At 32.5% G+C, this 23,241-nt stretch overlaps 2 protein-coding genes across 3 annotated transcripts in view; one reads left to right on the top strand and one right to left on the bottom strand.

Annotated features, from left to right (window-relative positions):
• LOC126743194 (RNA helicase aquarius) overlaps positions 1 to 23,241 on the top strand; it is a 105,471-nt gene that overhangs the window by 28,650 nt on the left and 53,580 nt on the right. For both annotated transcript variants that reach the window (XM_050450175.1, XM_050450176.1), the window contains 5 exons: positions 2,276 to 2,389; positions 10,058 to 10,161; positions 10,226 to 10,337; positions 10,780 to 10,993; positions 14,721 to 14,769. In XM_050450175.1, coding sequence (XP_050306132.1) covers positions 2,276 to 2,389; positions 10,058 to 10,161; positions 10,226 to 10,337; positions 10,780 to 10,993; positions 14,721 to 14,769 — 593 coding nt within the window. The remainder of the gene's footprint in view (positions 1 to 2,275; positions 2,390 to 10,057; positions 10,162 to 10,225; positions 10,338 to 10,779; positions 10,994 to 14,720; positions 14,770 to 23,241) is intronic.
• Positions 560 to 15,064, bottom strand: LOC126743199 (G-protein coupled receptor Mth2-like). The gene is made up of 8 exons (XM_050450181.1): positions 14,830 to 15,064; positions 2,017 to 2,240; positions 1,759 to 1,957; positions 1,465 to 1,649; positions 1,245 to 1,411; positions 1,060 to 1,195; positions 891 to 1,004; positions 560 to 830 (listed from the first exon to the last, which is right to left on the bottom strand). The coding sequence occupies exons 2-8, from the start codon at positions 2,226 to 2,228 to the stop codon at positions 602 to 604; spliced, it is 1,242 nt and encodes a 413-aa protein (XP_050306138.1). The 5' UTR covers positions 2,229 to 2,240; positions 14,830 to 15,064; the 3' UTR covers positions 560 to 601.

Genomic DNA, 23,241 nt, shown 5'->3' with positions numbered 1-23,241 from the left:
CAACTTTAAAATTTTTTAAATTAAGATTAATTCGAATTTTTCTTAAGGCCTAATTAACTATAAATTGTCTAAATTAATTCCTAAGCGACTAATTTAAAATGCTTCAATTCTTTTGATCTTAAAATTTCAAATTGTGATTTCAGGTTAATTAAATTAATTAAATTTTTAATGTTAAATTGCTACTTTTTAGTAGATTTTTTGGTACAGTTTTTAAAAATTAAATTAATTATACTAACACCTTTAATAGAATTTTTAAATTTGTTTGTAAACTATATTTTACGTGCAGAGTAAATAAATAACAAATAATCATCGAGCTAATGCAGAGAGTTAATTTTCTTAGGTGTGTGACAATTTTTTATAAAATCCGTATTAATTTCATGTTTAAATAAAACGACTAATTTTTTTTATTTAAAATATTCAAATACACCTTGTTGCCACATCTAAAAACCGAATTATCGCGAAAATGGCCAACTTAACCAAAGGGAAATGGAGCAATTTAGAGCAAAGAGAGGACTTGTTTGAGGGTTTGTTGAAGACAACTGAATATAAAAGGATCATGATCATTAAAGTAACAATTTTATTAAAATAACATAAAAACCGATTAAGTAGGCTGCATGGGAACAGTCTCGGTTTCTTCATACTCGGTTTGTCTCTCTTTAATTTGTTCGCTGTCCATTTCCTCGTCGTGCAAGTTCGTCCACGCGATCGGGAACAATCGGTGATTGCAAAACGTCTTTTTGGCCAAAAGTCTTCGCACTCGTTTCCTGAACACCACCAGGACCATGAACACCAGGACACCTTGCAGGGCATTCATTATATCGGGGATAAAGCTACAAAAACATAAAAAATTATTTATGCATAAATCGCTTTAACAATTAGTGACGACTTACATGAATAAAATCCTCTCGATAATGGTGTCCAGGGCGTTTTTATACGAGAAAGTTATCAGCTCAATGGTCCACGTGAGACCCATAATTACGCAGAGTTTGATGCACATGCGCACCCTAAAAAAAAACATTTGCTTCCAGTTAGGTAGTTTTTCTTGTGGTTGAGTGCTACCTGTAAGTCAACGCTCGGTTTTGAGTATTATTCATTTGTTTCCAGAGGTGCCCAACAGTCCAGATGTAAAACATCGAATTTATGGTCAAAACCACCACCAGAGGGCCATAAAAGTACATCCAAATCTGTTTGTCAGCTAAAATTTGAGTTTTTGCTACCGTGTGACGCTCGCGTGGTATATTTACCGTCAAACCAGCACTTTCGCAGGCCAAAATTGGGTCGGAAGTTGTCGAAAATTCCCGACGGATGGTGTTCCACTATCAGTAAGATAATTAGGCAGCATAGTGGGCCTAAAGCGCCCGTCAGATGGTATATTAGGGACCAGTTAGAATTTTTATAGCTATTAGGCTTCCTAAAAGACAATATATATATAACACGTTGATTATAGAGGGAGATAAAAGTTACACAGTGGTCCTCCAAATGTGGAACGACAAAATTAGTAACCACCAAAACGTGTAGGTGAAACTGATGTAAGTGGTGGTGGCGAACAGTTGGCACTCGACATGGGCCAAACTGCTTGGGAAGTTCACTATTAGTAAGGAAACGTAGGCGCATATTAGGCTGCATAAGATGTGCATTATGCATTTTCCCTAAAAAAAAAACAACTTTAGAAAATTTTGGATCTCCTTTATAAGTACCATATGGAATTTTATTTCTGTAGGGTACTTTAATAAATAAATAAAAGACATTCATATTTACTTGCAGGTCTCTCAGTTCGGGCAGAATGACGTAAACTGCCGCAGTAAGAATGAGAAAAACCACCGATATAGCCATAAAGGCCAATCCTGCGATTTGTATGCGGTCCTGACTCGCCATATATTGCTCGTTTAGGCAGGAAATGTAAAAAGTGACCGTGGAATCGTTTTCCGCACCGTTCAGGAATTTGACGTAACACGAGCTGGAAAGACCCACAATTTCTCATTATTACAAGTGAATTAAAACAAACAACTCGCTTACTCAGAAATTTCCTCCCCGATCAGTTCCGTTTCGGTCTTAAACCGCGTTTTGCACCCGATAATGTTCATGGAAACGCGATTTTCCGCCCACTTTTCCGTACATCGTTTCGCTTGCACGTCGTACACGTTTTCCCCGGGGCAACATGTTTTGTTAGTCGCAACTGTACTGCTTAAAACCAGTACAGTTACGCATACCAGTACCACCAAATTCATGGTTCTCACATTCTGAAATTAATACGACTTTCTTTTACTTGTTGCAGCTGTTGGAAATGTTGAAGTTCTACACGAGGTTCGAGATTAATGATGAGACCGGAGACCCCTTGAGCGACCACGATATGACCCAACTTCATTACGACAAAATCACTTCGTTACAGGTAAGTACAAATTGGCAACATTAATGTACTTAAATTGTAAACTGCAGGAGTATGAAAATAAAATCGTTTTTTTTTTACCGATTTGGCAGCACTGCTTGAAATCGTATTTTAAGCAATGAAGCCTGAAAGATGACAAAAAAACCGAAGATCTGGCAACATAGTCGAGACTTTTGATCGGATTCCAGCATTATCAAGTGTCAAATTACTCAATTCAACGCAAAACTAGTAAATGAGGTAGTAAAAGTCAATGAGGTCATAGGCCAAGGATCTGGCAAAATCCATGGGAAAACTCTCCCCAACCAATGTTGCCAGAATAACACTGCTTGATTAACTGGGTTTCTCTTATAAAAAAAAACAGAGTTTCATACATGGAATCCATCTTCAGGAATCTCTGTACACTCTACTAAAAAAAAAACCAAAATTCCTCAAAGGGTTTTTGAGGTAAACTTAAAAGCGTGTTTCTATGACATACTTTCAATTTAAATCTTAAAATTCTTATTTTTGCCTCTTGGCCCCATGTCTCGTAAATGTGAGTCTAACTCAGGCAATTCTGGAACTACAAAAATTCTTCATATATGAAATTGTTCATTAAGGATTGCTTCAACTTTGAGTAAAAGCCTCACTAAGATGCCTTGAATAGTTTTTGAATTATCATGAATGAAAGTTAACATTTTATGAAAAAAATGGCACTTAACCAAAATTGCCATAACTCATTAAATCTTGCATCTAAAAAGGTGTTTCAGACCCGTAATCCATCCTCAGGAATGCCGTATACTCTACAAAAAAAAATAACAAAATTCCTCAAAAGGTTTTTGAGTTATGCTCAAAAGTGTGTTGATAAGACGTAATTTTAATCTCAATCAATTTTGCCCCTTAGGTCCACTCGTCATAAATGTGAGTCTAGTTCAGGCAATTCTGGAACTACAAAAATTCTTCATATATGAAATTGTTCGTTAAGAATTGCTTCAACTTTGAATGAAAACCTCATTAAGATGCCTTGAATAGTTTTTGAGTTATCATGAATGAATGTTAAAATTTAATGAAAAAAATGACACTTAACCAAAATTGCCATAACTCATTAAATCTTGCACCTAAAAAGGTGTTTCAGACCCGTAATCCATCCTCAGGAATGCCCGTACACTCTACTAAAAAAAATAACAAAATTACTCAAAGGGTTTTTGAGTTATGATCAAAATTGTGTTGATATGACGTAATTTTAATCTGAATTATTTTTGCTCCTCAGGTCCACTCCTCATAAATGTGAGTCTAGCTCAGGCAATTCTGGAACTACAAAAATTCTTCATATATGAAATTGTTCATTAAGAATTGCTTCAACTTTGAATGAAAACTTCACTAAGATGCCTTGAATAGTTTTTGAGTTATCATGAATGAAAGTTAAAATTTTATGAAAAAAAAATGGCACTTAACCAAAATTGCCATAACTCATTAAATTTTGCACCTAAAAAGGTGTTTCAGACCTGTAATCCATCCTCAGGAATGCCCGTATACTCTACAAAAAAAAATAACAAAATTCCTCAAAAGGTTTTTGAGTTATGCTCAAAAGTGTGTTGATATGACGCATTTTTAGTGTCAATCAATTTTGCCCCTCAGGTCCACTCCTCATAAATGTGAGTCTAGCCCAGGCAATTCTTGAACTACAAAAATTCTTTATATATGAAATTGTTCATTAAGAATTGCTTCAACTTTGAATGAAAACCTCATTAAGATGCCTTGAATAGTTTTTGAATTATCATGAATGAAAGTTAAAATTTTATGAAAAAATTTACACTTAACCAAAATTGCCATAACTCATTAAATTTTGCATCTAAAAAGGTGTTTCAGACCCGTAATCCATCCTCAGGAATCTCTGTACACTCTACAAAAAAAAATAACAAAATACCTCAAAAGGTTTTTGAGTTATGCTCAAAAGTGTGTTGATAAGACGTAATTTTAATCTCAATCAATTTTGCCCCTCAGGTCCACTCCTCATAAATGTGAGTCTAGCTCAGGCAATTCTGGAACTACAAAAATTCTTCATATATGAAATTGTTCATTAAGAATTGCTTCAACTTTGAATGAAAACCTCATTAAGATGCCTTGAATAGTTTTTGAATTATCATGAATGAAAGTTAAAATTTTATAAAAAAAATTACACTTAATTAAAATTGCCATAACTCATTAAATTTTGCACCTAAAAAGGTGTTTCAGACCCGTAATCCATCCTCAGGAATCTCTGTACACTCTACAAAAAAAAATAACAAAATACCTCAAAAGGTTTTTGAGTTATGCTCAAAAGTGTGTTGATAAGACGTAATTTTAATCTCAATCAATTTTGCCCCTCAGGTCCACTCCTCATAACTGTGAGTCTAGCTCAGGTAATTCTTGAACTACAAAAATTCTTCATATATGAAATTGTTCATTAAGGATTGCTTCAACTTTGAATGAAAACCTCATTAAGATGCCTTGACTAGTTTTTGAGTTATCATGAATGAAAGTTAAAATTTAATGAAAAAAATTACACTTAACCAAAATTGCCATAACTCATTAAATTTTGCATCTAAAAAGTTGTTTTAGACCCGTAATCCATCCTCAGGAATCTCTGTACACTCTACTAAAAAAAATTACAAAATTCCTCAAAGGGTTTTTGAGTTATGCTTAAAAGTGTGTTGATATGACGCATTTTTAATCTCAATCAATTTTGCCCCTCAGGTCCACTCCTCATAAATGTGAGTCTACCTCAGGCAATTCTTGAACTAAAAAAATTCTTCATATATGAAATTGTTCGTTAAGAATTGCTTCAACTTTAAATGAAAACCTCACTAAGATGCCTTGAATAGTTTTTGAGTTATCACGAATGAAAGTTAAAATTTAATGAAAAAAATTACACTTAACCAAAATTGCCATAACTCATTAAATTTTGCACCTAAAAAGGTGTTTCAGACCGTAGTCCATCCTCAGGAATGCCCGTACACTCTACTAAAAAAAATAACAAAATTCCTCAAAAGGTTTTTGAGGTATGCTCAAAAGTGTGTTGATATGACGCATTTTTAATCTCAATCAATTTTGCCCCTCAGGTCCACTCCTCATAAATGTGAGTCTAGCTCAGGCAATTCTGGAACTACAAAAATTCTTCATATATGAAATTGTTCATTAAGAATTGCTTCAACTTTGAATGAAAACTTCACTAAGATGCCTTGAATAGTTTTTGAGTTATCATGAATGAAAGTTAAAATTTTATGAAAAAAAAATGGCACTTAACCAAAATTGCCATAACTCATTAAATTTTGCACCTAAAAAGGTGTTTCAGACCTGTAATCCATCCTCAGGAATGCCCGTATACTCTACAAAAAAAAATAACAAAATTCCTCAAAAGGTTTTTGAGTTATGCTCAAAAGTGTGTTGATATGACGCATTTTTAGTGTCAATCAATTTTGCCCCTCAGGTCCACTCCTCATAAATGTGAGTCTAGCCCAGGCAATTCTTGAACTACAAAAATTCTTTATATATGAAATTGTTCATTAAGAATTGCTTCAACTTTGAATGAAAACCTCATTAAGATGCCTTGAATAGTTTTTGAATTATCATGAATGAAAGTTAAAATTTTATGAAAAAATTTACACTTAACCAAAATTGCCATAACTCATTAAATTTTGCATCTAAAAAGGTGTTTCAGACCCGTAATCCATCCTCAGGAATCTCTGTACACTCTACAAAAAAAAATAACAAAATACCTCAAAAGGTTTTTGAGTTATGCTCAAAAGTGTGTTGATAAGACGTAATTTTAATCTCAATCAATTTTGCCCCTCAGGTCCACTCCTCATAAATGTGAGTCTAGCTCAGGCAATTCTGGAACTACAAAAATTCTTCATATATGAAATTGTTCATTAAGAATTGCTTCAACTTTGAATGAAAACCTCATTAAGATGCCTTGAATAGTTTTTGAATTATCATGAATGAAAGTTAAAATTTTATGAAAAAATTTACACTTAACCAAAATTGCCATAACTCATTAAATTTTGCATCTAAAAAGGTGTTTCAGACCCGTAATCCATCCTCAGGAATCTCTGTACACTCTACAAAAAAAAATAACAAAATACCTCAAAAGGTTTTTGAGTTATGCTCAAAAGTGTGTTGATAAGACGTAATTTTAATCTCAATCAATTTTGCCCCTCAGGTCCACTCCTCATAAATGTGAGTCTAGCTCAGGCAATTCTGGAACTACAAAAATTCTTCATATATGAAATTGTTCATTAAGAATTGCTTCAACTTTGAATGAAAACCTCATTAAGATGCCTTGAATAGTTTTTGAATTATCATGAATGAAAGTTAAAATTTTATAAAAAAAATTACACTTAATTAAAATTGCCATAACTCATTAAATTTTGCACCTAAAAAGGTGTTTCAGACCCGTAATCCATCCTCAGGAATCTCTGTACACTCTACAAAAAAAAATAACAAAATACCTCAAAAGGTTTTTGAGTTATGCTCAAAAGTGTGTTGATAAGACGTAATTTTAATCTCAATCAATTTTGCCCCTCAGGTCCACTCCTCATAACTGTGAGTCTAGCTCAGGTAATTCTTGAACTACAAAAATTCTTCATATATGAAATTGTTCATTAAGGATTGCTTCAACTTTGAATGAAAACCTCATTAAGATGCCTTGACTAGTTTTTGAGTTATCATGAATGAAAGTTAAAATTTAATGAAAAAAATTACACTTAACCAAAATTGCCATAACTCATTAAATTTTGCATCTAAAAAGTTGTTTTAGACCCGTAATCCATCCTCAGGAATCTCTGTACACTCTACTAAAAAAAATTACAAAATTCCTCAAAGGGTTTTTGAGTTATGCTTAAAAGTGTGTTGATATGACGCATTTTTAATCTCAATCAATTTTGCCCCTCAGGTCCACTCCTCATAAATGTGAGTCTACCTCAGGCAATTCTTGAACTAAAAAAATTCTTCATATATGAAATTGTTCGTTAAGAATTGCTTCAACTTTAAATGAAAACCTCACTAAGATGCCTTGAATAGTTTTTGAGTTATCACGAATGAAAGTTAAAATTTAATGAAAAAAATTACACTTAACCAAAATTGCCATAACTCATTAAATTTTGCACCTAAAAAGGTGTTTCAGACCGTAGTCCATCCTCAGGAATGCCCGTACACTCTACTAAAAAAAATAACAAAATTCCTCAAAAGGTTTTTGAGGTATGCTCAAAAGTGTGTTGATATGACGCATTTTTAATCTCAATCAATTTTGCCCCTCAGGTCCACTCCTCATAAATGTGAGTCTACCTCAGGCAATTCTTGAACTAAAAAAATTCTTCATATATGAAATTGTTCATTAAGAATTGCTTCAACTTTGAATGAAAACCTCGCTAAGATGCCTTGAATAGTTTTTGAGTTATCATGAATGAAAGTTAAAATTTAATGAAAAAAATTACACTTAACCAAAATTGCCATAACTCATTAAATTTTGCACCTAAAAAGGTGTTTCAGACCCGTAGTCCATCCTCAGGAATGCCCGTACACTCTACTAAAAAAAATAACAAAATTCCTCAAAGGGTTTTTGAATTATGCTCAAAAATGTGTTAATATGACGCGTTTTTAATCTCCCTCAATTTTGCCCCTTAGGTTCACTCCTCATAAATGTGAGTCTAGTTCAGGCAATTATTGAACTACAAAAATTCTTCATATATGAAATTGTTCATTAAGAATTGCTTCAACTTTGAATGAAAACCTCACTAAGATGCCTTAAATAGTTTTTGAATTATCATGAATGAAAGTTAACATTTTATGAAAAAAATGGCACACAACCAAAATTGCCATAACTCATTAAATCTTGCATCTAAAAAGGTGTTTCAGACCCGTAATCCATCCTCAGGAATGCCCGTACACTCTAATAAAAAAAATAACAAAAATCCTCAAAGGATTTTTGAGTTATGATCAAAAGTGTGTTGCTATGACACATTTCTAATTTCAATCAATTTTGCCCCTCAGGTCCACTCGTCATAAATGTGAGTCTAGTTCAGGCAATTCTGGAACTACAAAAATTCTTCATATATGAAATTGTTCATTAACAATTGCTTCAACTTTAAATGAAAACCTCACTAAGATGCCTTGAATAGGTTTTGAGTTATTATGAATGAAACTTAAAATTTTATGAGAAAAATTACACTTAACCAAAATTGCCATAACTTATTAAATCTTGCACCTAAAAAGGTGTTTCAGACCTGTAATCCATCCTCAGGAATGTTCGTATACTCTACAAAAACAAATAACAAAATTCCTCAAAAGGTTTTTGAGCTATGCTCTAAAGTATGTTGATATGACGCATTTTTAATCTCAATCAATTTTGCCCCTCAGGTCCACTCCTCATAAATGTGAGTCTAGCTCAGGCAATTCTGGAACTACAAAAATTCTTCATGTATGAAATTGTTCATTAAGGATTGCTTCAACTTTGAGTAAAAACCTCACTAAGATGCCTTGAATAGTTTTTGAATTATCATGAATGAAAGTTAACATTTTATGAAAAAAATGGCAGTTAACCAAAATTGCCATAACTCATTAAATTTTGCACCTAAAAAGTTGTTTCAGACCCGTAATCCATCCTCAGGAATGCCCGTATACTCTACAAAAAAAAATAACAAAATTCCTCAAAAGGTTTTTGAGTTATGCTCAAAAGTGTGTTGATAAGACGCATTTTTAATCTCCCTCAATTTTGCCCCTTAGGTTCACTCCTCATAAATGTGAGTCTAGCTCAGGCAATTATTGAACTACAAAAATTCTTCATATATGAAATTGTTCATTAAGAATTGCTTCAACTTTGAATGAAAACCTCACTAAGATGCCTTAAATAGTTTTTGAATTATCATGAATGAAAGTTAACATTTTATGAAAAAAATGACACACAACCAAAATTGCCATAACTCATTAAATCTTGCATCTAAAAAGGTGTTTCAGACCCGTAATCCATCCTCAGGAATGCCCGTACACTCTACTAAAAAAAATAACAAAAATCCTCAAAGGATTTTTGAGTTATGATCAAAAGTGTGTTGCTATGACACATTTCTAATTTCAATCAATTTTGCCCCTCAGGTCCACTCGTCATAAATGTGAGTCTAGTTCAGGCAATTCTGGAACTAAAAAAATTCTTCATATATGAAATTGTTCATTAACAATTGCTTCAACTTTAAATGAAAACCTCACTAAGATGCCTTGAATAGTTTTTGAGTTATCATGAATGAAAGTTAAAATTTAATGAAAAAAATTACACTTAACCAAAATTGCCATAACTCAAGGTTATACATAGGTTCACTCCTCATAAATGTGAGTCTAGCTCAGGTAATTCTGGAACTACAAAAATTCTTTATACGTTAAATTGTTAATTAAGAATGGCTTCAATTTTATGTGAAAACCCCATTGAGAAGCCTGGAATAGTTTTTGAGTTATCATGGATAGAAATCAACATTTTATGGAAAAACTGATACTGCGTTGCCTTACAGCGTTGCCAATCAAAGAAATATTAACATTAACACTGGTCGCGACTGTCATGTCCGCAATCGCTACGGCAACGTTGCCAGATCGTTCAAAAAAAAAACAAATCAAATGCATGTAATTGCAAAACACCACGTTGCCAAACCGTTATAATTTTTCTTTTGCTAGAAAGCCGCCTTTGCCAAATTTCCCGAGTTGAGGGCGTTCTCATTGGCCAACGTTGCCAGCGTGGACACTAGGAGGGCCCTGGAGAAACATTTCGGACCTCTAAGGTAATTCTCAGACAGCTATCAAATTGACATTGACACTTTTGACATTTAAAATTGTTTTCTCCAGTCAAGACCAGTTGAGGGCGATCGCGACTTATTTATGTCTGGTGTCGCCCCCCGGGGACGAGGAAAAAGTGAAATGGTGTCGGGTCGATAAGATATTTTTGAAGGAACTTTTGGTAAGTAAATAATTAATTAAAAATCTCCCTCTGCAGTGTTACTCTTAATAAATTGAAAAAAGTCACATTAATATAATTAAAATACAAAAAAACTGTTTGTCATGCGTTAAGTAATAATTGCCGATTGCATCACCACATTATTTTTATATACATCGTGTCCTTTTAATTAAAATGATAAATAAACTGATAAATTAGTCACTTTCATAATATGCATATGGCGAAGCAATTTATGCGACCAATTTGATTTTCTTAATAAACACTCACACATGTTTAGAAACATGTGTGAGTGTTTATATAAGTACATGTCAAGAAAATTTGAACAAATTGGCAACAGAGTAGGGGGTACTCTGTTCCTGTCTGTGTTGCCAGATTGTGCTTAGTTTCTCAAAAAGATCCCTATTTATGGCATATGATCGTCCTCGTTCACTGAAATGAATTGCAGGTTTCCCGGCATGAAAAACGAGTTTCCCAATTGGTGGCCCTCAACGAGATGCCCCTTTATCCAACGGAAACGATCATTTGGGACGAGAACGTGGTGCCGACCGCCTATTTCTCCGGAGAGGGTTGTCTCGCCCTACCGAAACTCAATCTACAATTTCTCACTTTACACGACTACTTGCTGCGGAATTTCAATTTGTTTCGGTTAGAGTCTACGTGTAAGTTGGTTTTAATTAGCATCGCAACATTGCCGTTTATATCGAATAGTCTTATCTCTAAAAGTTTTCGAGAAAGTCGTTAATTTGTAGTATTTGTATAGGCAGTACAGGATAGACAATATTTATCCTAGAATCATGTGTATACCCTCAAATTCATCCTCAGAAATGCCACTATATTCCTGTAAAAGAATTATGAACATACTTGAATTATTTCCCAAGTTATGACCAAAAATGTCTGATAATGAAAAAATGTTTATATGGCATTTCGAAATTCAAAACTTCAAATTTGACGTCTCCCTGACCTTGGATGACGAAATTGCCTCTAACTCAAGAAGTTTTTGAGGTACGAAAAACGTTCTGATATGAAATTAATAGGCAAAAAACGCACTTTCTTTGAGTAAAGCCCTTTTAAGAATATTCCAATTATTTGGTGAAAAAAATTCGAGAAATTATGAAAATGTCCTAAAAAAATTAGCAAAAAAATGCCTGGACCAAAAGTGCCCTAACTACCAAAATATTTAACCTAGAATTACGTTTTTACCCTCAAATTGATCCTCGGGAACCCCACTACCTTGGTGTAAAAAATCATGAAAATATTTTAATTAGTTCCTAAGTAATGCCCAAATATGTTCGATGTTGAAAAAAATTGCAATATTAAGAGTTTTAAAACTTCAAATACTTCGTCTCTTGGACTTGGATGAGAAAATTACCTTCTAAATCAAGAAGTTTTTGAGGTACAAAAAACGTACTGATATGAAATTAGTAAGCAAGAAACGCACTTTCTTTGAGTAAAACCCTTTTAAGAGTATTCCAATTATTTCGTGGAAAAAATCTCAGAAATGATGAAAATGTCCTAAAAAAATGAGCAAAAAATGCCTTGACCAAAAGTGCCCTAACTACCAAAATCTTTAACCTAGAATCACGTTTTTACCCTCACATTCATCCTCAGGAACCCCACTACCTTGACTCTCACGAGATGTGTAAATATTTTAATTAGTTCCAAAGTTATGCCCAAATATGTTCGATGTTAAAAAAAAATGCAATTTGAGTTTTAAAACTTCAAGTTCTTCGTCTCTTGGACTTGAATGACAAAATTGCCTTTAACTCAAGAAGTTTTTGAGGTACAAAAAATGTTCTGATATGAAATTAATGGGCAAGAAACGCACTTTTTTTGAGTAAACCCCTTTTAAGAATATTCCAATTATTTCGTGAAAAAAGTTCGAGAAATGATGAAAATGTCCTAAAAAAATTACCAAAAAAATGCCTGGACCAAAAGTGTCCTAACTACCAAAATCCTTAACCTAGAATGACGTTTTTACCCTCAAATTAATCCTCAGGAATCCTACTATCTTGGTGTAAAAAAATTATGAAAATATCTTAATTAGTTCCTAAGTTATACCCAAATATGTTCGATATTAAAAAAAATTTGAGCTTCAAAACTTCAAATTCTTCGTCTCTTGGACTTGGATTACAAAATTACCTCTAACTCAAGAAGTTTTTGAGGTACAAAAAATGTTCTGATATGAAATTAATGGGCAAGAAACGCGCTTTCCTTTGAGTAAAACCCTTTTAAGAGTATTCCAATTATTTCGTGGAAAAAATCTCAGAAATGATGAAAATGTCCTAAAAAAATGAGCAAAAAAAATGCCTTGACCAAAAGTGCCCTAACTACCAAAATCCTTAACCTAGAATCACGGTTTTACCCTCAAATTCATCCTCAGAAACCCCACTACCTTGGTGTAAAAAAATCATGAAAATATTTTAATTAGTTCCTAAGTTATGCCCAAATATGTTCGATATTGAAAAAAAATTGCAATATTGCAATTTGAGTTTTAAAACTTCAAATTCTTCGTCTCTTGGACTTGGATGACAAAATTGCCTCTAACTCAAGAAGTTTTTGAGGTACAAAAAACGTTCTGATATGCTATTAATGGACAAGAAAACGCACTTTGTTTTAAGTAAAACCCTTTTAAGAATATTCTAATTAATTCGTGAAAAAAATTCTAAAAATGATGAAATTGTCTTAAAAAAATGAGCAAAAAAAATGCCTTGACCAAAAGTGCCCTAACTACCAAAATCCTGAACCTAGAATCACGTTTTTACCCTCAAATTCATCTTCAGGAACCCCACTACCTTGGCGTAAAAAAATCATGAAAATATTTTAATTAGTTCCAAAGTTATGCCCAAATATGTTCGATATTAAAAAAAATGCAATTTGAGTTTTAAAACTTAAAGTTCTTCGTCTCTTGGACTTGAATGACAAAATTGCCTTTAACTCAAGAAGTTTTTGAGGTACAAAAAATGTTCTGATATGAAATTAATGGGCAAGAAACGCACTTTCTTTGAGTAAAACCCTTTTAAGAATATTCCAATTATTTCGTGAAAAAAATTGTAGAAATGATGAAAATGTCCTAAAAAAAATGCCTTGACCAAAATTGCCTTAACTACCAGAATCTTTAACCTAGAATCACGTTTTTACCCTCAAATTCATCCTCAGAAATCCCACTACCTTGCTGTAAAAAAATCATGAAAATATTTTAATTAGTTCCTAAGTTAAGCCCAAATATGCATTATTGCAATTTTAATTTTAAAACTTCAAATTCTTCGTCTCTTGGACTTGAATGACAAAATTACCTCTAACTCAAGAAGTTTTTGAGGTACAAAAAATGTTCTGATATGAAATTAATGGGCAAGAAACGCACTTTCTTTGAGTAAAACCCTTTTAAGAGTATTCCAATTATTTCGTGGAAAATATCTCAGAAATGATGAAAATGTCCTAAAAAAATGAGCAAAAAAAATGCCTTGGCCAAAAGTGCCCTAACTACCAAAATCCTTAATCTAGAATGACGTTTTTACCCTCAAATTCATCCTCAAGAATTCTGCTACATTATTTAACATTACATAACAAAATCACAAAATATTATTACAGAAAATGTCGGATAATGAAAAAAATCTTTATATTGCAATTTAAAATTCGAGACTTTGACAAATTTGACGTCTCTTGGACCTTGAGTGACAAAATTGCCTCTAAGTCAAAAAGTTTTTGAGATACAAATATCGTTTTGATATCAAATTAATGGGCAAGAAACGCACTTTCTTTGAGCAAAACCCTTTTAAGAATATTCCAATTATTTCCTGAGAAAAATTCTACAAATGATGAAAATGTCCTCAAAAAATTACTAAAAAAATTACTAGACTACAAGTGTTCTAAATACTGAAATCTTTATCCTAAAATTACGTTTTTACCTTCAAATCCATCTTTAGGAATTCCATTACATTACTGTGAAACAATTACGAAAATATTTTAATTAGTTCCAAAATTATGCCCTAAAATGCCGGATAATTAAAAAATATTTATATTGCAATTTGTGTTTTAAAACTTCAAATTTTACCTTTCTTGGACCTTGGATGACCAAATTGCTTGTAAGTCGAAAAGTTTTTGAGTTATAAAAATCGTTCTGATATGGAAGTATTGAGCAAGAAATGCACTTTGCTTGACCCAATTTCTTTTAAGAAAATTCCAACCATTCATGCAAATATTCCCAGAAATAGTGAAAATTTGTTTAGAAAAATGCCTCGACCAAAAGTGTCCTAACTACCGAAATCTTTGTCCTAAAATCACGTTTTTACCCTCAAATCAATCTTCAGGAACGCTGCTATATTACCGTAAAAAAATTTAAAAAAATTTCCGATTGGTTCCTAAATTATACCTAAAAACGTTTTTCAGATGAAATTAGGCAGGACATCGAGGACGCCGTGAGCCGCCTGTGCCCTTGGTAAGTCTCAAAACAAAAATTATTAAAATTTATTCAAAAAATCTACACTTGAGTACTTACATTTAAAACACCACAAAAAGATTCAAATACGCCTTAAAACACAGACTGCAGATGAGAAACCGCACATATTATTATAAACACGCGGGCGTCACAGAATAATATTCGAAAACGTTATTTGTTTATTAGGCGAATGTAATTTATATGCGCCACACGGCTCTGAAATATCCGTATTTTAATCGGTTTTTAGGCTTTTGTGTATATAATGTTAAGTTACATTAAATTTATCGGTGTCTGGCCTGGCATGTTGAATAATTATTGTTATGATTTGCGCTTAAATAACAAAACTAGATACGTTTTAGTTTATTGAAACTCGGATATCATCCGCTAATGTTACCATCCCGAGAGATCAAATTTTGTAACTCGGATATCATAAATATAAAGTACATAATCTTTTAGAAATTTTATGTGTTTCATGGGGAGCATAAACGCAGATCAGCAACGTTGAATAGACTCCTCAATGCCCTATCTATATAGAGAACATGGTAAAACTTTTTTGATTTTATATGTAGTAGAGAAAGAAGCATTTTATCCATGAAATTTTAATAGAATTTAGTACATGTTTTTCTTGGTATTGTTTGTACATTTGTCGTATTTTTGTATAGGCGCTACTGTCAAATATTAGTCAAATCAACACTGTCAAATTTTCTTATAAATAGTTCTTGATATGGCGATTTCTATGATTCTTAATGGACTCAGGTAAGCAGGACTGACATAAAAAGGAAAAAAAATGCTTATCACCTTTACCACTTTTGGATTGTGGGCGGTGCATTTACGTAGATAACTACTACACAAATATGGAGCTGGCTCACAAGTTACTAGAAAGAAAAACTCATTTAGTAGGTACGCTTAGAAAAAATCGTAAAAATAATCCAAAAGATCTTGCGGCGAAAAGGCGAAGCATATAGTCAAGAGAGTAATACAGGAGTTGTAATTATAAAATGGCAAGACAAACGGGATGTCCTTTATCTACCAAGCATACTGGTCAAATGATCAAAGTACCAATACGGCGCAATGCGGATATAGAGAAGCCAGATGTCGTTGCTGACTATAATACATGTAAATCTTTTATCGATTTATCGGACCAAATCAAAGCATATTCCTCAGCTTTGAGAAAGGGAATTAAATGGTACCGAAAAATTGCAGTGGAATTGCTTTTGGGAGCGGCTATGGTAAATGCGTACATATTGTTTAGGGTAGTAACTGGACAAAAAAAGACAGCATTTAGAGAAGAAGTTGCTACATTTACATCTTTTCCAAGAAAACCAAAATGAGCGAAGAGATTCACAAATAAACGCAAATCGAGTGAAACATAATATGTTGGAAGACGTCGGTACTGCTAACCGGCGAAGATGCTGCTTTTGTTATTCCAAAATATCCCAAGAAAAGGGCAGGTCGGCACAAACTAGATGGAAGTGCATTCAGTGCGATAAGTACTACTGGGTGACTTGTTTCACCGAGTGTCATGTCTGCTAAAAAGAATAATTATTTTTATGCTTTTAAAAACTGTGTACCTTGTGTACCTAATCTGTACTTTGAGCTTCTAAAATGTCTTTAATTTGTCCTAATAAAAATGTCTTCAAGAATAAATTTTGTTTTTGTTCGACAAAAATTAAAAAACCTTGTATTTAACGCCATTTATACAAAAATTTCGTGTGCTAATCATTACATTTTATACGCCAGGCCACGCTTTTGAAATTACCATTGATTTATATGGCTACTGAGAATCACCGGCGAGCTACAGGCTTAATTACAATAGTTTTCCTGTGAATCACGGCTGATTCACGTGGCATAAACTAATATGCTAAATACCTGTGAGACACACTTGATTCACGTGGCAGTTAAGGTGATATTTACCACGGGCCCCATACATTAACTAATTTACATAAACCTGAGGGTAGTACATTTAAAACACAGGTAAAACAGCTATAAGACACAAAGATTAAAAATTTCAGAAGAAAAGGAAAACCGTTATTATTTATTTCTAGAAGGGTTTTCTCTAAGAGGTCAAGTAAGGCATCATCATAAATAAATCGTTTACAAAGTTCTGAATATTTTTGTCTATTTTTTATCTCCCGAATTGTCCGCGGCAACTTATTGAAGATTTTTGGTTCTATTACAGAATTACATCTTTGGCTTCCATCGAATCTGCGAATTATTAGATGTCTTTCAGTTAGTTGTCTGGTTTCATGTTGGTGACTTATGTAGTTTTTATCTTTAAGTTTATACCAGAATACACAACTGCAGTATAGATATAAGGATCTGATATTAAGTATTTTGGCATCATATAAAAGCGAGGTGTGGTCTTTTTTATAGATTATTTTGATTATATAATGTTGAACAGTTTTTTCGGATTCAAGAGCATTATTGTAGAGCCCACCCCAGGTCGCTATACCATAGCATATCAGAGATTCCACAAATGATTGGTACAACATCATTATAGTTTTTTATCCAATATATTTCTAATAAGGAAAAATTTATGAATTAAGCTTTTGAGTTTTGAATGTGTGGTGTCCATTTTAATTTTTTGTCTATTATTATACCTACATGTTTAGTGTTTTCTACTAATTTTGTAATAAACTTTTGTTGTTTATCAATAACCATTTCCTTAAAATTTGGCCGTTTTGCATCTGTTATAGAAAATGCGTCATAAACAGTTTTTAAAATATTTAGGGATAATTTATACTTGTTTAACCACATCTTTACCTTCCTCATGCCATTTATGAGTTTCGGTCTTACAAGATTCCATGTAACATGCTTAAATACAAGAACTGTGTCATCTGCGTAAGATAGTGCCATGCCACCTATATGCAAGGATAAAATGGAGTTTATATATAAAGAGTAAGGGTCCCAGCACTGTGCCTTGGGACACTCCAATTTGGTCACTCAGGAAATCTCTAATTTTTACCATTTGCTTTCTTTCTTCTAGATAGTTGTTAAAGAGCCTCAACACTACACCCCTAATTCCATATCTTTCGAGAACATGAAGTAACTTGGAATGGGGTATAGTGTCGAAGGCCTTTGCTGATCCATAAAAACCGCAACAATTTTTTTTAAAACCTGTTCCAGTTCATATTTTATGTTTTCTATTAGACTATACATTGCATCATTTGTACCACTTTTTTTTTTGAAAACAAAATTGATTTTTTTAAGTACTTTATTTTTAATTAGGTAGTCATATAATCTTTCTTTTATTAAGGTTATTGGTCTATACTTCCTTTTTTCTAAATTGGTGTAATAATTGAAGTTTTTAGTTCTTCAGGTATCTCTGCTGATGAGAAAATAAGGTTAAATATATATTTAAGTGGTTCAACAGTATATGGATGACCATCTCAGAAGTTATGTCATCTGGACCTGGGGAACGGTTTTTCTGTAATGAATTCATATGAAGTATTAGTTCATTTTTTGTTATAGGCTTTAACGACATGGAGTTTAAGAAAGATGGATACTTTAGATTAGGCTTTGTGGTTGTATCAGGAATTTGACATGCCGTACTCGTTCCTATTTTAGAGAAATATTCATTACAGAAATTGGCCATCTCTGTGTCATCTTCAGTATTTATTATTTAGATCTTTCATATAAATGTCTCGGTTAGAAGCATCACTCAGAATTTCATACATCTTTTTAATATCATGTTTTGTATTTTGCAGTTTGTTTATATAGTAGTAGTTATTATTTTCTGAAAATTATTTCTATAAGTTTTATATTCAAGTTTCAGTGTGCCATTATTTTTATTTTTTAATAACTTTTTCTTCATTTGGTCACTTTTTTTAATTGAAGTAATAATACCTTCAGTTATCCAGGGTTTAATGTTTGTGTGTCTTTTTTTTGTTGTATATCTTATTTATTGTACATTTATTTTTTATGGAACTAAAAATGTTTATGAAGTTTTGATATGCCAGGGTTAAGTTTTTTATTTCATATACTTCCTGCCAGGTTTGATTTTGCATAGGTTCTATAAACTTTTGCTTTTCAAAAATTGTATAATGAGTTTTTAGGTACTTCGTATTACCAGTAGGGTAGTCTAGCTTGGAGAAAATCTCTAGATAAATAGGGAAATGATCTGTTATATAAGTCTCTAAGATGTAAGGATTTAAATTTAATTTGTTTCTTTGTGGATGAGTGATTAAGTGACCTGTAACCATAGTAAAGGAGCATAGTTATATAGATATCAATGTTGAAATCGCGAATTATAATGCTAATGCCTTCTTTTTTTGGTAAATTATTAAGATAAAAATCAAAGTCATTAAGAAATACATTTTTTGAGGTGTTGGGAGATCTGTAGCATGCTATGAGTGAATACTGTATAGAGCTTAAGGAAAATGTAAGTTTAGTTAGCATTATTTTTGAGGTAGGGAGAGTTGTATGTTCTATTTCAAATTGAATACCATCTCTAATGTATATAATTATAAACCCATCACAAATATTATTTGAACTATTGTTACAATATTAAGTCTTAATTTCCTCTGTTGAACTTAAAGCAAATAGAGCATATTTTTAAAGTTAATCCAACATTCCATTATTGAAAATTTAATTACTTTTACATATTTTATAATTATTTATATCTTCCAGGCGTTTGGGATAATTTTAAACCTTATTCTAGGTTGTTAAAGCTCCCTTCTAAGTGTTTACAGTCATTTTTGTGGATTTTTGCTACCCTTGTAAATTTATCATATTTTCCATAGATTCGAAATAAATTTTCCATGTCAAGCTATTGACAATCGTGTACCACGCTTTTGAACTAATTTACTAGTTTCGTTGATTGAAGAGGCGAGAAGATACGCATATTTACGGGCAAAAACGTGACCCAAAAAGCGCGCGGCGGGTAGATGGCGCCACGCTCAAACGCGCGCGGAAATCTTTTTGCCGTTTGTGTCTCATTATTGTTTAGCGGAGCTCGCCAGCATCGTCTAAGGGAGTTTTTGCATGTTTGGCGTATTATTTTGTATTATTATTGTTTTGAATTATGTCAAATTCAAGCAAAATTAATGAGTGTGCTTATCGGGGATGTACTAATACTAGGAAGAGAAAAAACAATTCTCTTAGTTTTTTGAAAATTCTTTTAGTTTTTTTAAATGGGAAACTGAAAAATACCAGCAAACGAGAGAAAAACAAACTTCTAAGAAGCCGTATAGCAAAATACGTATCGTATCTAATCAATGATTGAAAATTAAATCTTGCCTCTTCAGTCAATGTTTAAACAAATAAAATCAAAAATATTGATAAAGATTGTTTAAATAATCTTTATATGTAAATACTTTTACTACCATTTATTTATGATTATTTCGTTATGTAAAATTTTCTGCTAAAAACATATACGAACCCCGTCTTATTTCAGTTGGCCCGCTTAGTAAAAAATGAATTTATTCTTTTATCGAATCTTTATTCCACAATATTACAATACAAAAAGTATCTCATATAAACATTATGTGTTGTCTCTAAAATTAGATTTCGGTTGATTGATAAATTTTTGAATCATATTTCAAATAGTAGAAATAAATTTCTTGTTTCTATTTTTTATTTTATTTTAACTCTTTAGGCATATACAAGGGTTCTATTCATTAGGTTCGAAATCCACTAACAAGAAATTTGGGATAGTTTTAATCAGGGGTAGTATCAGAACTTAATAAACCCTATGCCTCAAAGAATTGCTGTCTGTTTTGCTTGACTGTTTTAAAAAATAAATATATGTTCAATATAAATGAGTTTACTTTCCCATTTTGTTGTGTTTATAGAGTAAGTAAAGCTTATTATTTGTTTAAAACTATATAACACTATAAAATTTGTCTTTTTTTTTTGGGGGTTTAAACAGAAATTATTAAGAATTTTCAATTGGGCCAACTGAAGTGGGACGGGGCTCGTATAATATGAACAATGTAATTACATGGCGATTATTCATAATGCCCAATGCCCGGGCAATTTAAGAAATATGATGCTATTTATTAAACCAGAGTATTAACCCAAAAATAATCCAATTTTACCATTTTCTTTGGTTGGATATATAGGGTTGGATTGTTTTTGGGTTATGTATGCTGCTTATGTATTTTTGAAATCAATTATTTTCTTGGGTATTGGTAATTGTTAAAACATAAAATTTATCTTGCTTTAACATATAATTTTAATAACGTTTCGGTCTTAATTTTCTTGACCTTTATCAAATCTACAATAGACATTTTTAGATTTAAAAAAAATACATTTAAAAGTTTTCAGCTAAAAACTTACCCTATAAAACATAAAAGTCAATCTAAAGGTGAGTAACATATACAGGGTGTTCCGTTGATCATGTTACAAACTTCTATGGCAGATAGAAAACGTCAAAAGAAAAACAAAAGTTCATATAAACATGGGTCCGGAAAAGCTTCCTCAGGGAGCTAGAGCTCTTTGAAAATAACCTTTAAAAACTAGTTTTTTTTTATAGCTCTGGAACTACTTTAGCTACCGCAACCAATTTTGGGAGGTAAATTATTGTTAGTACGTTTATTCTTTTGAACCTACTAAATAAAAAAAATATTTACCAGGGGCTTCAGAATCAGGAGAGTATTTGGTAAATTTGGGCCAATTTCTTTAAGACTTTAATTTCTGCCCCAACATGGTTTGGACATTAGATTATGATGTTCCTATACTTTTTACATAAAAAAAGGTGCTCTTAGTATAAGTCGGTAAATATCACCGTTTTTGTGGAAATTGACTAAAACCAAACTAAGATGCTGTATCTTGAATTAATTATTTTAATAATAATAATAATGCTAATTCATTGCCACTGTCAGTATTTTTTAAATTTGTCACTGTCAGTATTTTTTACATGATATTAATTCCCTTTTTATTACGGTTAAGTAATGGATTACACTTTTGCTGAATACGCCGATATGCTTTTAATTTATGGGGAAGTTCGATGTAATGGTAGAGCTGCTTCTGGACTATATGAAGAGTGGTTTCCCGAAAGGCAAATCTTAGCTCACACACTTTTTGAAAGGGTCAATCAACGGCTCAGGGAGACTGGCTCTGTTAAAATAAAACGCCAAGATAATGGCGCGCAAAGAAACATCCGAATCCCGGATTTTGAGGAAGAAGTGCTTCAGCGATTTGAAGATAACCCATCAGTAAATACTCGAGCAGTTGCTGATGCGATGCATGTAAATCATGTTAGGGTATGGAACGTTGTTAATGAACAGCTTCTTCGGCCCTACCACCTGCAAAAGGTGGAATCATTAGGACCCAATGATTTTAGGCCCCGCGTGAATTTTTGCCAGTGGTTTCTTGACCGGTGTACAGAAGAACCTCAATTTCCAAAATATCTCCTTTTTACTGACAAGGCTTTATTTACAAAAGAAGGCATTTTTAATTCTAAGAATAATCATGTGTGAAGTGAGGAAAACCCTTGGTGGATGATGAATACCCATGGTATTCATTTTAGCAACTATTAACATAAGTTTTCGGTCATTTGTGGGCCGGCATTGTTGGAGAACGCTAAATTGGTCCAATTATGTTGCCTCCTCGTTTAACGGGAAATATTTATTTAATTTTTTTAAGAAATGTACTGCCAGAACTATTAGATGATCTGCCCCTAAATATACGACAGAACTTATGGCTACAACTCGATGGAGCGCCAGCTCATTTTCCACTTATTGTCCGCGAGTTTATAAATGAAAATTTTGGAAGGCGCTGGATTGGCCGCGGAGGCCCTGTCACCTGGCCAGCGCGCTCACCAGATTTGACACCGTTAGATTTTTTTTTTGGGGGCATATGAAAAGTCTCGTATATGAAACTCCAGTCGAGTCAGAAGAAGACCTGGTGGCCAGAATTTCCGCAGCTGCTGAAGTAATCCAAACCACGCCTGATATTTTTAACCACGTCAACCTTAATATGGTGCGTAGATACAATAAATGTATCGATCGTGGTGGCCGGCATTTTGAGCAATTAATATTTTAAGTTTATTTTTGTAATACCAATTTTTAATAAAATTTGTTTACGTTTCTAAAATTGTTAATTTGTTGGTTTTTTAGTACACTTAAAATCATTTAAACATTTTATGCCTCAAGGTAATTAAAGTGACAGTTAATTAATTTGAGTACCAATTTAATAAAGTGGCTACCTTAACTTTTTTTAAACATTTATTTTATATTTACGCCAGATTTTTTTTTTAATTGTTTATTAATAATAATAGATAATTTATTTTTGTATCTCATAACTTGCTTTTCGTCAATTTTCACAAAAACGGTGATATTTATCATTTACCGACTTTTACTAAGAGCACCTTTTTTATGTAAAAAGCATAGGAACATCATAATCTAATACCCAAACGGGCAGAAAATAAAGTCTTAAAGAAATGGGCCCAAATTTACCAAATACTCCCCTGATTCTGAAGCCCCTGGTAAATATTTTTTTTATTTAGTAGGTTCAAAAGAATAAACGTAC

This window comes from Anthonomus grandis, chromosome 12 (genome assembly GCF_022605725.1).
Source record: "Anthonomus grandis grandis chromosome 12, icAntGran1.3, whole genome shotgun sequence".
In the NCBI taxonomy this organism is placed as follows: Eukaryota; Metazoa; Arthropoda; class Insecta; order Coleoptera; family Curculionidae; genus Anthonomus; species Anthonomus grandis.
The sequence above is the reverse complement of the archived record's forward strand: the minus strand, read 5'-3'. Positions and strand labels throughout refer to the sequence as shown.

Excerpts from the sequence above, each read along its gene's own strand:
- LOC126743199 (XM_050450181.1), bottom strand. The coding sequence starts at position 2,228 with ATGAATTTGGTGGTACTGGTATGCGTAACTGTACTGGTTTTAAGCAGT. Across the intron at positions 1,958-2,016 it reads ATCGGGGAGGAAATTTCTGA|CTCGTGTTACGTCAAATTCC; the intron begins GTAAGCGAGTTG and ends GGGTCTTTCCAG. Across the intron at positions 1,650-1,758 it reads CCGAACTGAGAGACCTGCAA|GGAAAATGCATAATGCACAT; the intron begins GTAAATATGAAT and ends TTTTTTTTTTAG.